Raw genomic sequence first — 14,373 nt, 5'->3', positions numbered from 1 at the left:
GAAATCCAAAATGCTCAAAAATCTGAAACTTTTTGAATGCCAACATGATGCTCAAAGAAAATGCTACTTGGGCTGTGTGCAGTGGCTCATACCTATAATCCTAACACTTTGGGAGGCCAAGGTGAGAGGACTGCTTGGCTAGGAGTTCAAGAACAGCCTAGGCAACTGTGATGGTTAATATTGAAGGATACAAAGTACTGATCCTGGGTGTGTCTGTGTGGGTGTTGCCAAAAGAGATTAACATTTGAGTCAGTGGGCTGGGGAAGGCAGATCCATCCTTAACCTGGTGGGTATAATCTCATCAGTTTCCAGTGAATATAAAGCAGGCAGAAAAACGTGAAAAGGAGAGACAGGCCTAACCTCCCAGCCTACATTTTTCTCCTGTGCTGGATGCTTTCTGCCCTCAAACGTTGGACTGCAAGGTCTTCAGTTTTGGGACTCAGACTGGCTCTCTTCAGCTTGCAGACAGCCTATTGTGCGACCTTGTGATAGTGTAAGTTAATGCTTAATAAACTCTCCTTTATATATACATCTCCTACTAGTTCTGTAGTTCTGTCCTTATAAGAGAAGCCTAATATAGCAAGAAAGCAAGACCCCATCTCTACAAAAAAATTAAAAATTAGTTGAGCATAGTGGTGTGCACCTGTAGTCCCAGCTATTCAGGAGGCTGAGGCAGGAGGATCACTTGAGCCCAGGATTTTAAGGTTAGAATGAACCATGATCATGCCACTGCACTCCAGCCTGGGGAAAAAGCGAGGCCTTGTCTCAAAAATAAAAAAGCTGTCTTGTTGTTTAAAATGCTCATCATTTTCACAAGCAGAGCTTCATTTTGGGTTTAAAAAAGAATTTCACCAATTGTTTATGTATCAAATGGGTCAGGCAGTCCTACTACAACTGAATTAAGATTTACTTAAACTTTCTTAGGTTTTCCTGAACAGAACAAAGCAGAAATTACTGCTAACAGTATGATAATGAGTATGATATAATACCAAGAAATTTTTGCCAACATTTCAGCTTAACAATAGTTAAATATAGATTTTAAAATTTGTGCCCAGGCGTGGTGACTCATGCCTGTAATCCCAGCACTTTGGGGGGCCGAGGTGGGCAGATCACAAGGTCACGAGTTCAAGACCAGCCTGACCATGGTGAATCCCCGTCTCTACTAAAAATACAAAAATTAGCCGGGTGTGGTGGTGCATGCCTGTAATCCCAGCTACTCAGGAGGCTGAGTCAGGAGAATCACTTGAACCCAGGAGGCAGAGGTTGCAGTGAGCCGAGATCATGCCACTGCACTCCAGCCTGGGCGACAGAGTGAGACTCCGTCTCAAAAAAATAAATAACATTTGTACAACTGAATTGACACCAATTACAAAAGAAATGACTGCATTTTTACTTCATTCTAATAACTGAATTGGTCTTCTTTTATACTCAGATTCCAGAAGGATGACCTTCAGATTTCAGTAAGTTTCTTGTTATGTATATATCAAAGACTTTCAAATTTAAAACAACAGGCATGGGAAGAAAACTCTGATATAATCTACAATTCTAAGCGGTAATAACTTAAATAGAGTACTAGAATTCCTTTCTAACCACAACAGAAGAAAAAAATTCCATTAAAATGGACTCTGCAGGGGGGCATCCAAATTCTGTGGGTTAGAGTGGAATTTTCTAAATATGTAGTTAGAAGTCACATTCCCAATATGCAGGTCCAGTAAATAAATTAGCAAATGAAAAGAACACTTGGCCTGGCGCGGTGGCTCACACCTGTAATTCCAACACTTTGGGAGGCAGAGGATGACAAACACGAGTTCAGGAGTTTGAGACCAGTCTGGCCAACATAGTCAAACCCCACCTCTACTAAAAATACAAAAATTAGCCGGGTGTGGTGGTGTGCACCTGTAACCCCAGCTACTCGGGAGGCTGAGGCAAGAGAATTGTGTGAACCTGGGAGCCAGAGGTTGCAGTGAGCCGAGATCACACCATTACATCCCAGCCCGGCAATAGCGCGAAACGTCATCTCAAAAAACATGAAGAAAAGAAAGCTTAAAGGAAACCTCTTACACCACAAGAGAGAAGTCACCACACCTCATCGGGAAACGGCAGGCCAATTAGATTGAGCAGTTATGGAGGAATAAGGCTGAGACTCTGCTGGCCTGCCCACTTCTCATGTGACCTGGGGCTAGGTCACAAATGCCTAAGGAAATTTACCTTTATTTCATGTGCCTCTCTGTTCACACAGGTCCTCTGTGGACTGGCCTCCTTCCTCCTTTAGTATTTCTCTCATTGTATCTTACCATTCCTTTTGAATGACTCACATTTATATCTCTGCTTAGATTCTGTCATATGACTTAGTGAGTACTTCATCTTTCCACATTTCCCATTTCCAGTACTTTTCTAAGTCTTATTTATCCCATTTCCTTCTGCTATGTTCCTTTCTCACATAAAACAGTTCTCTACACATCTACTTATCTTTTCACACAAGATACCATATTCTCTTACTAATCAATTAGGTCCCACTCCTTCCACTAAGTTCCTACTTGCCTCAGCTACCAGTGACTCACATGGCACTTGCACCCATCTTACCATACTGACTTGTCATTGAGTCAATACTATTTATCTCCCTCCAACCACTGGATACTTCTTACACAATACTACTTATCTTTTTATGTGTATATCTTGTCTCTCTGACCCCTTAATGACAGATTGTATGGTCATCTATCTATAAGTTCCTTAACACCTTTTGAGCTTTGAACCAAGTGAATACATTAAGTATTCAAAAAAACTCTAGCAATGTGTCCTGCACGTAGGAAGGGCTTCTAGTATGACAAAAGTTGCTAGAAAACATGTAATTACAATTGAGTGTGCTAGATGCTATGATAAGGCTAAGTAGAGAGATGAGGCCCCTAACCCAGCATTTAGGGGAGGGCAAGTCAGAAAACCCTTCCTGGGAAGAAGCAAAGGGAGAGAGTTCCGAAGACCCAGCGGGAAACAGATAAAAGGTAGTGGAAATAGTGAGAAATCGAGAATTAAGCTGGGCTTTATAACACACAGCCTCACCTGTGTTCAGCTGGAGGGTGGTTTAAGAACTTTAAGAAAGGGAGCAGCATCTAAAGTGAGTTTTGAGGTCAAGTTCAAAGGGAACATTCTGTTTTTCTAATTTAGCCTTGACTGCTTAACCTACAGATCAGATCTAGTGATTTTCCTTCCTCAACAACTTTCCATCAAGCTTTTCCTGTACTGTGATGGAGCAATCACAGGTATAAACAAACAAACAAAAAAAACCAGAATTATGTGGTACATGGTCTGCTATCATTTATGTAAAAAAGGGGCAAAATAAAAACATACACAGTTGTTTTTACATATATAAAACATCTCTGGAAAGATACCCAAAAAATTAATAACGTCTGTCACAAGGAGAACTAACGAGGGGGTTGGAGGATGGGGTGGAAGTGAAGCTTTTCACTATATGCTCTGCAATACTTCTGGGGCTTTGAACCAGAGGAATATATTAGGTATTCAAAAAACTTAAATACTTGCCTTCCCCAATGAAAGCCTTTCTAACTTCCCCACCACCACACTTTTTAGGGTGGCGTTCTAGGCCAATCTTACCATTTTCGTCTCATGTCTGATTACAACTTTTTTTTTTTTTGAGACAGTCTTGCTCTGTCGCCCAGGTTGGAGTGTAATCTTGGCTTACTGCCACCTCTGCTTCCCAGGTTCAAGTGGTTCTCCTGCTTCAGTCTCCCAAGTAGCTGGGATTACAGTCATGCACCACCATGTTCAGCTAGTTTTTTGTTTTTTGTATTTTTAGTAGAGATGGGGTTTAACCATGTTGGCCAGGCTAGTCTCAAACTCCTGATCTCAAGTGCCCTGCCTACCTCAGCCTCCCAAAGTGCTGGGATTACAAGTGTGAGCCACCTTGGCCGCCCCTGATTATAACCTTTTACACATCCTGTGATCTGAGTAGTCCACTTTTCTCACTTTTGAGCAAGATTTGGAGTGGTGTCTCTAAAACAGTGGTTCCCAAAATGTTTTGACCCAAAGCCACAGTAGGAAATTTATCTTATGTCACAATCCATTGTACATAAATTTATGTAATTAAAATCTTCATGAACCTATACATCATTACTCTGTGTGATGCATTCTGATATTTGCTACTTTATTTATTTTAAAAAAATGCTGGTCATGAACTATTAATTTCATGGATCTATTAGAACATAAGTAGGGTACTTATGCTCTCTCACAAGTACTAAGTGCTCTCCATAACCCCAAGATATCAGTCCAGTTTTGGACACAGTAAGCAGTCATGGACTGAACAAGGAATGATTGTTTACTAAGTACTCTTCATCCTATTATGTGCTGGGATGGAAACAGGAATAAGAAGGTATTTGAGATAAGCTCTATTTTACTCTAGATCTTTGAAAGTACTTTTAAAAATATATTATTTTAAATATGTATTTATCATTTATGTATTTTTACATATTAGTATTTATTATTTATACTAATAAAACCTGGAAGTTCAATAGCGTAATTATTACTATTTGTAATAAATAGATTCTAGATAACTTTACAAGTCTCTTTTTTTTCTTTTAAGACCTGATTCTTGCTCTGTCACCCAGGCTGGACTGCAATGCTGCGATCTCAGCTCACTGCAACCTCTGCCTCCTGGGTTCAAGCAATTCTCGTGCCTCAACCTTCCCAGTAGCTGGGATTACAGGCGCGCACCACCATGCCTGGCTAAATTTTGTATTTTTGGTAGTGATGGGGTTTTACCATGTTGGCCAGGCTGGTCTTGAACTCCTGACCTCAGGTGATCTGCCCACCTTGGCCTCCCAAAATGCTGAGATTACAGGTGTGAGCCACCGCACCTGGCCTGACAAGTCTTTTAAATAAAACTATCTTTTAACTTAAGCTTCCACTAATTACTAGTAAATATGATGCCTTAAATCCTTTGAAGGAACTAAGGTATAAAATACAGACATTCTAGCAAGCTTTTAACCCTTATTCTTCCAAATCCCAGGTCTTCCCCTCCAAAATCCACAGGATACATAAAAAATGTGTTTGTGTATCTTCACAAGGATAAGCTAAAAACAATGTCTGGAAAAAAAAAAAAAAAAACACTCCAAAAATATATATAAATTAGTAGCAAATGACATATGCGAATGTTTACTGAACAACAGACAATAAAAAAGATACTGAATTACCACCAGGATGTTGAACTCTGGTCACTGATCTATAGAGTGGAATCTTATTTTTCAAGCTATGTTTAGAGATAGTAAGTAAAGCACAAAACAAAACTTTTCAACAACTGATATAGCAATAAGATCTACATTATCTCCTTTTATGTCAAGTAAAAATGGCTAAGATACTCTAAATATTCAAAAACTAAGAATCTGTTTAACGAAAACCAACTATACAATGAAACTTACACTTTTCTTTTTATTTCTAGTGAATGGGGTTTAAAAAAGAATGAAAATTATGAAAGGCTAAGAATTTTTAAGTGCACATTTTTAAAAATCTTAGTATTTAATAATCTATTGTATATCTCAAAACAACTAAGAGTAGAATTTTAATTGCACATTTTAAAAAACAGCAACAACAGGGCTGGGCGCGGTGGCTCACGACTGTAATCCTAGCACTTTGGGAGGCCGAGGTGGGTGGATCACCTGAGGTCAGGAGTTCAAGACGAGCCTGGCCATCACGGTGAAACCCCATCTTTTAAAAAAATAAAATAAAATAAAATAAAATAAACAGCAACAATAGTACTGATTAACGATTCAGTAAAAAGAGAAATACATAATAGAGTAAGCTTTAAGATATCTATAGGGTAACAAAAGTTACACAGAATCCAACAGCTAGTCATCAACACTGCTAAGAATCTAACTGCTTTCTTATAACCACTGACTGCTTAAGCAACCAGATTTTACAATGGGTAATAACCTATTCTATTTGCTTCTAGTCCTGTGGTCATCTACTCTATAAATGAGTCATTAATAGAAAGGTTCATTATTTACGGTTTATTTCACAAAAAGAAAACCAGAGTTTCCATTATTAATAATAAATAAAATCATTTTCATCATAATTGAAGTATGGACTAGGCTTGACTTTAAAAACAGCTAGAGATTTATAGTAAAGATAAATGTTACACTCTCCTGTACAAACTTCCAGCATCTCCAAAAAAGGTAGCTGATCTTAAAATACTGTACTAGGCCGGGGTAAGCCTGGCACTTTGAGAGGCCAAGGTGGGGATGACTGCTTGAGGCCACGAGTTCGAGAACAGCCCGGGCAACATAGTAAGACCGCCCCCCCCCCATATCTCTATTTAAAAATAAATAAATAAAACACTGCAGCATGAGCTCAGAATAGGATTATGAAAATAATCCTATTTAAAATATTACTTATTAATAGTTAAAAAAAAAAAACTCACACCAAAACAAAAATTCCAACTTTAAGATACCACGTGAAAACAGGACACATTCTTTATAAGCATAGAGGGATACTATTCCTAGAGATTTTCTGTCTTTTTCTATTATTTTTTCAATTTCACTAATGGTGTCTGCTGAAGCACAATTGGAATGTAATCTATTTATCAGCCAGTTGTTCTGGCCCAGTGTAGATTTAGAATTTAAAAATGTGTGGCTTCAGATCTCTAAAATAAAACGTAATTTTTAAATAAAGATTTATTTTCTAAAGACTCAAACTATGATTGACGACACATACCAATATATAGCAAGGACTGTGATAATTACTTTTTTGCAGTATTTCATTTACGTGTAAAAAAACCTTGCCATATAGGTAGTGGTTAGTCTCACCATCTTGTAAATGAGGAAACCAAGACTTAGAGAAGTAACTCGCCAGAAGTCATATGATGAGTCACAGATCTGTAACCTAAGGCAGGCTGAACAACTCAAAAGTCAGTGCATTTAATCAGTCTTATTTGTAGTCAATCAAAAACAAGCAAGCAAGCAAACAAAAAAGTCAAATGAAAACATTAATCATTGCCTCACACCCACAGGATATCAAGGTTGCCAAGGAAAGATAATTTTAAAACTCAGGTCAAATTCTCATTTAAAATTACTTTAAAAAGACAATGTTTGCTTATTGCAAGTGTACTAAGAACAGCATGTTCTTTTATAGAAATTAAAAACTTAGTAGGCAGTACATGCAACACTAGGGACTTCCATACTTAAAGCTTTAAAGCAAAATGTTTTTTCATGCAGAAGTAAGTTCTGAGTAGATATATGCCAGTAAGTGTTTAATTCAGAGAAAAAGGGTGGGACAGGGGTTTGGAGAACTTCTGTATAACTATATATTTCCCTATTATTCCAATTTCAGGAGAGTATTTTTTCTTCTTTTCTAATTTCCCACTCAGGTAGATTGAGAGAGTACTTCTAATTACATTTCAACGAGTCAAAATCAAACAAGCACCTGAAGTCCAGATTATATGAAATAGCTTAACCTCCTTTATTCTCCTTTTTGAACTTGAACAGCTCAAAATAATCTTTCTGAGAACAATCCAAAGGAGCATTTATAAAATTAAGGTCAAAAACTATAAAAGAGCTAAAAACCAATGCTTTTGAATTCATTATAGCAAAAGCAGTAAGGTATTAAGAAAAATGCAAACAGTGAAGTTATAAGACTTGTGACTAGGTTAAAGAAATGCAACTGAACAACAGCAGGTAAAATTTACAAAGTACAAGAAAACAAAAACAAAAGATGCAAGCTCTATGCTCTTGAAATAAAAAAATTTAACAGAATCAATGTATCAGGAAAAATATTTTCAAATCAAAAATATTCAAGGTAAAGTAAATAGGGTTCATTAACAACTACAATAAACATTTGTTATAAATATGGAATATATAAAATAACACATTGAAATTAAATATGCTATATACCAGCATACCCAAATAAACACCATATACTATCCAAATAAACACCACTTATATACATGCACAGATAAAAACACTTTCAATGATAAAGAGCTTTTTCCTAAAGTAAAACAATTTAATTGCTTCAAACACTGTAGCACAGTGGTATTCAAGTACCAGGGTGTATTAGTGAGCTGGTACAGCAGTAAAAGCGCACTGAACTAGAAATCCAGCATCGCAGGTTGAGTTGCCCCTGCTCTGCCAGTATGTGACTCTGTGCAGGTTATTCAACTTCTCTGAGACTCAGTCTCCTCATCAATAAAGTGGGAATAGGACAGGCATGGTGGCTTACACTTGTAATCCCAGCACTGTGAAAGGTGAAGGTGGGTGAATCACTTGAGGTCAGGAGTTTGAGACCAGCTTGGCCAGCATGGTGAAATGCTGTCCTTACTAAAAATATAAAAATTAGCAGGGCATGGTGGCAGGCACCTGTAATCCCACCTACTCAGGAAGCTGAGGCAAGAGCATCACTTAAGCCCGGGCAGCGGAGGTTGCAGTGACCTGAGATGGCGCCACTGCACTCCAGCCTGAGCGACAGTGAGACTCCATCTCAAAAAAAAAAAAAAAGTGGGGATAATAACTACTACCCTACGTACTCCAGAAAGGGTTTCTGAAATGCATATATGAGATACTGTAAGATAAATCCCCTTTGCAGGCTGTCACATACACCATAAAAAAAAAAATTGAACCATGCTCTCTTAAGGCCTTTCCAAGTCTGGTTTCATATTTTGACTTTTATTGTTGTACATCTTAGAAGCCACATATATACTATGCCAAAGGAGCAAAACGAAATGGGCTTATTCTTAATAGCTTAGTACTACAACTACTAGCTGACATTTACACAGCATTATAATGCTTATAATATTACACGGCATTATTACTATGTATTGCTGACTAATTTTCACAGCAACAGAAACTGGTGATCTCAATTGATACACAACAAGTGAAGAAGCTATACTGTGGCTTGTGAAAAAGTTTGACTAGTGATATCATCTTATATTTGTAAGATTATAACGCCTGGAGATGTTTTCCACAAATATCTTATTTGATGCTTATAAGCAACCTTGTGAGAGAGGTAAGGCAAATATTATTTCTTCTACTTTAGACAGGATGAAATTTAAACTGAGAAGGGTGGCTGGGTGTGTTGGCTCATGCCTGTAATCTCAGGACCTCGGGAGGTTGAGGCAAGAAGATTGCTGTAGCCCAGGAGTTCAGGACCAGCTGGGCAACATAGCAAGACCTCCATCTCTTAGAAAAACAGGAAAAAAACTGAGAGGGGTTTAGTACCTTGCCCAAGATTACGAGGGTAACAGCAGTCAAAACTAGATCCCAAACCCATCTTCTGACTCCTAATCCAGGATTTGCCCATCACCATACTAGCTCTGCAACTAAAATAAACAAATACTGATAAATTGAACCAACATCATTTCTTATAAGGTATTCATCAATACAAAAATTCAAGCTATTGTACTCTGAAGTATCTTTTAACACCAAATCCCTGACACTCTAATGGAAAGTAACTTCTTTATTTTTTAATTTTATTTATTTATTTATTTTTTTAGGGCCAACAGCCTTCTGAGCTGAGAGCCTCAGAGGCTGACAGCATTCGGGGCTGAAGGCTGGAAAGTAACTTCTTGAATTAGTTGTGTGTCAAATACACAGTAGGGAAAAAATTCTTGGTAGCAAGAGACTGCCTTTAGTAACTGCACTTACCATTACATTTAAGTTAAACATTTCAGTAAGGACCCATTTGCTAAGTAAAGAATCTGAACCTCAAACTAAGCTGCTGGACTACAAACTGCTGCTCATTTCTGGGCTAAGGTGTGTCTTGTAGCCCAGGATATAAGAAAAACATAAAGAGCAAGAAAAAAGAAATGTCTACTATTAAGAAGAAGGTAGAATAAATGATATGAATAATATCTGCATGTCTTGAGGCCTTTCCTAAGAAAGAATTATTGGCCTGGTGCAGTGGCTCACTCCTGTAATCCCAGCAGTTTGGGAGGCCAAGGCAGGCAGATCACGAGGTCAGGCGATTGAGACCATTCTGGCTAACATGATGAAACCCCGTCTCTAACTAAAAGTACAAAAAAAAAAAAAAAAAATAGGCAGGTGTGGTGGCACGCATCTGCAATCCCAGCTACTCGGGAGACTGAAGCAAGAGAATCACTTGAACCCAGGAGGCGGAGGTTGCAGTGAGCAGAGATCACAGCATTGCACTCCAGCCTGGGCCACAGCGAGAGACTCCGTCTCAAAAAAAAAAAAAAAAAAAAGAATTATCACACTAGAATGACATGTCACTAGAAATCATCTTTCGGATCCATGCTATAAGATTTCATTATAGGTAGAATTTCTATTATACCAAGGTACACGTAAATGTAATTCCTAATCAGAACGGTCAAAGACAAGCACAACTTATACTGGTATGACTGTATCCATAGTTTCTGTGAGAATATGTGGTCTAATAATAGAGTTCATCAAATAATGGAGAAACTAAAATTAGAAGGGAACCAAAAGTCTACTTAAGAACCTATTTTGGAAAGCAAAATCCACATACATTCCACCTCAATTTATGGTAATCAAATCTGGTTATCCATATTAATACATACCTGGTAGAGTTCTTCTAAATTATACTTAATTGAAGTACTATTCTGAATAGCTTCCACTGCTTCTTTCAGTTTTTGCCAGGTTTCATCTGTGTAGTTTTCTGGTAACTTAGGCTTATCTAGATGATATGTAAAAGGTTGGTATCAGAATACTATGTCAGATATAGTAACCAAAGATCCATAAAATACAATAGTATTACTATTTTTAGGGTAAATTGTGATCTATATAACTATTACACCTAATCATTAAAGTAACCACTGTATTTAAGCTTAATATAAAGAATAAAATTTGAAATGCCATAATACTGTTTAAGTCATTTTGACTCACCTATTAAAACTGAAGGTGAGGTTTTTCTCCTATTGATTGTATTGCTTCAAAAAAATAAAAATTCAAGAATGACCATAAAAAACAACAATCCTGATCTTATTTCATCATGTGTAAAACCTAAGTCGACATGAATTTTTAACCTGAGACTTAAAATTATGTCTATGTGTAAAGTATTTTATAAACCTCTTAATCTTCCCAACACTACCCTGAGGAATCTATTTTACAACCGAGGAAACTGAGGCTGGAACTCATTTAGTAAGCTTGCCCAAGGTCATCATAGCTAGTCAATGGCAAAGCTGGGATTCTAATTCATGTCCGTTTGACCCCCAAATTTATGCAACATCTACAGAAATATATACATCTTAACATTTATGATCACGGTGAAATTTTTAAAGATTGAAACATCCAAATAACTCCAGAAAATAGCTGCATTTTCAGAATAGAAAGAAACATCTTACTGTAGGCTTTAAACTTCATTGACTAGCAATGAGCAGGGGAAGAAAAGTTTAATCGGACCAACCAAATGCCTTAATAATGTGCCATTATTTTAGGAAGGAGAGGAAAAAAAAAAATCTCTGAAACAAATTTGCAAATGCAATCAGGATCATTACTCATTTCTTTAAAAACCTTTGGCTATTAAATCCATATATTTTTAAGTGAAATAATGAACATGTTAGTCAATTACAATTCATATCAACTTCAGAAAGCTCTACGATTAAATCAGAAACTGAGAGCCTGGGTATGGGAAGGTAGTGGTATAAAAAAGAAAGGGTTAAAAATAGACAACACCATAGCCATCTGCTTGAGACAAAATAAAGCATATTCCTGATTTCCACACAATGTTGGAAACACGAGCATAGAGAACCTAATCTTCTCAATACTAATATTTAGCCACAAAGCACTTATCTCATATATATTACTTAAGTTCATTCATTTACTTCTATTTTTAATGAACATTGTAAGCACTGATTACCTGGCAGTTAAGGGTGTTGAAAAGTAAGTCAGAAAAACAGAAACATATTCAACAGATAAAAATTAATTCAGCTCAAATACATTTTTAAAAATTGCTGATTCTATATTTGCATCAATGCATTTATAATCCTCTCCATCACATATCTCAAACACAGTCTGAACAAATTTTCCTAAGAGCTGCACGTCGATACTTTAAAATCCATTTTAGTGATGGAAAAAATAAATGTAGTTATTGTTCCTATCTTTAGACTAGTGGTACACAGAGTTACTACTTCTGTGTATACCCAGTGTTTTTCACTTCCAAACCCTACCTTTGGAAAGAAATGCAGAGAACATAAATAAATTGTTCTCCAAATATTGCTTCCAAATGAGTTTCATGAATACAGTATAAATCTAATTCTAAATTTTATTTGAGCATTAAAAGATCACCATTGCTACCTGCATTTCTAGGCACTAGATAATGTGGCCTACTGAAGCATAAAAATAAAAATCCCAGCAGTGCCAAGGCTTGCTATGCACCTGAAATAAATAAACCTCTTTAGAATACAAATTTCTCACCTGTAAAATCCGGATCAATCATACTGATTGTCAATGTTATAAGGAATAACAGATTAAATACAATAGGTTGAGAAAGACCTCAAAATACTGCACAGAAACACCCGGTGTATGCTTCAGCACAAGGATCCTAACCACCCCCGGAAAATGAACCCTCCACCAAAAAAGGACCTCCCCTCCACCTCATTGATTATGCATAGAACATTAGGCCACCTCCAAACTGTTTAATATATTAACATAAATAGAGCACGTGACCCCTCGAGTGTCAAATCCTTAGTAGGTGATTATGGATTTTGGCCTTGGTTACCTTTAAAGTTCTTGATCACTAACTTCTTAGCAGAGCCAGGCTTGCTGTTAGCAAAGCTAGAGACGGTGGTAGAAGATTTGGCTAGGCCGTTTGCATGATGCACCGAAGCCACAGAAGAGATTAATATACTCTTATTTTTAAGTTGCTGCTGCTGAGATGTTGCAGCAGTTGGTGAAGATGAGGAGGAGGAGGAGGAGGATTCCTCAGCCATCTTCGCATCAAACCCTACAAACTCCAGGGTGTCTTCAAAACGCAGCTTCTTCTGTACCGGTACGTGGCTGGAAGCAGCCACTGAAACCCCCAGGCAGAAGGACGAGGTTGAAGGGGATGCCGAATCCCTGGGTTGTAAAGGAGGAGTGGAAGAGGAGGAAGAGGTGGAATCAAAGTCTTCTCTCTCGTTACTACTGTTACTGCCGCTACTGCTGCTGCTGTTTAACTTTCTCTTCTTGGCAGAGGTGGGCGGAGTGGTGCTGGTATTACCATCAGTGGCAGATCTGACCTCCTGAGCAGCAGCAGCAGCTGAGGGACTGGGGGAAGAAAAACCTGTTGGAAACATGAAAATAGCGGGGTCAACAGGCAGAGGAGCATCAAAAACCTACGTTTATATGCCTGCGTGCGTGTAGGAGAGAAGGTGGCAATGCTAGAGGGGGAAGGGAAGAAAGAAGAGAGGAGAAACACAGAGGACGAGAAGGAAAGTGAAGGGAGGGCTACACCGGGGGAATGGGAGGGTTTGGGAAGGCGGGTAGGCTGACACCAGGAGCGAGCAGAACGAGGGGGGAGAGCGAATGAGGAGGCAGACAGGTAAACGGCCGTGCCGTCCCCCTCCCCTGCTTTTCGATCTCTCTCCCCCCTTTCTGCGGGAGCGACTCAGCGAGTCTGTGAGGCTGCAGCTCCTCCTCCTTTTCTCCCTCTCCCTGGGAGGGGAGAGGCGAGAGGCTGTGGTTGGGAGGAAGGGGGAGGGGGAAAGAACCGGGGCTTGTTATTGTCAATAGCACAAGAGGCTAAAGATGGCGCTATTTCCGGTCACGCGGAGCCGAGGGAGGGGCGGTGTCAATCTCTGGGAGTGGGGGTGAAGGAAGCGCTGCAGCCGCCCGGGGGGCGGGGGAGCTCACTCATTGGGGGGGCGGCGGGAAAGGGGCGGCTGAAGCGCCCTAGACGCTCGCGCTAGTTCGCTCCTGCTCCCGCTCCTCTTCTCGCTCCCCGTTCCTGTCAGCGCCTTCCTTCCCTGGCCCACCGGGAACTCCCACTCCCTCCTTAACGGTCCCGCGGGAAGCTTCGCGCCGCTGCGCCCTTACCGGAAGTGACCGGGCAGACACTTTTCATAGCGCCCAGATCCCGAAGCCCCCAGGTCCGCAGGACTTGAGTTGGGGGGGTGGGGGAGGGAGAAATGGGGGGGAAGAAAAGTGGTAGGGAGGAGGGGGCGGGCCTTCGAGACACCTTCGGAGCTACTGATTGGAGCTTTCTGAGGCGAGGGGGTGGGGGGTGGCGAGAGAAGGAGCGGGAAGGAGTCTGAGGGGGAGGGAGGGTAGTGACGGCGAGGGGCGGAGTGAGGTAGCTGGGAAAACGGAGGTGAAGGAAGAGGAGGAGAGAGGGAGGGACGGAATAAAACGTCAGTGTACGGGAGAATGGAAACTTTGAAAGAGATAAAAGAATAAGGAGTGGTCGCAAGGCTAGGGGAGT

At 39.5% G+C, this 14,373-nt stretch overlaps 1 protein-coding gene across 3 annotated transcripts in view; it reads right to left on the bottom strand.

Moving 5' to 3' along the window:
* Nucleotides 1-14,084, bottom strand: part of CUL4B (cullin 4B) — a 34,607-nt gene extending 20,523 nt beyond the window's left edge. Inside the window, exons 1-3 of one of the 3 annotated variants that reach the window (XM_012475544.2) lie at nucleotides 13,989-14,084; nucleotides 12,694-13,236; nucleotides 10,535-10,650 (exon numbers count right to left, since the gene is read on the bottom strand). In XM_012475544.2, the coding sequence (XP_012330967.1) occupies nucleotides 10,535-10,650; nucleotides 12,694-13,236; nucleotides 13,989-14,016 (687 nt within the window). In that variant the 5' untranslated portion in view covers nucleotides 14,017-14,084. Of the gene's footprint in view, nucleotides 1-10,534; nucleotides 10,651-12,693; nucleotides 13,237-13,805; nucleotides 13,825-13,988 lie in introns of those variants that run through there. The other 2 variants (XM_012475551.2, XM_012475560.2) reach the window with 2 other exon arrangements.
* Between the last annotated feature and the right edge of the window lie 289 nt (nucleotides 14,085-14,373).

Source organism: Aotus nancymaae, unplaced genomic scaffold (genome assembly GCF_030222135.1).
Source record: "Aotus nancymaae isolate 86718 unplaced genomic scaffold, 86718_ANA_hifiasm-v0.15.2.pri h1tg000004l, whole genome shotgun sequence".
NCBI lineage: Eukaryota > Metazoa > Chordata > Mammalia > Primates > Aotidae > Aotus > Aotus nancymaae.
This window is presented reverse-complemented; position numbering and strand designations above follow the sequence as displayed.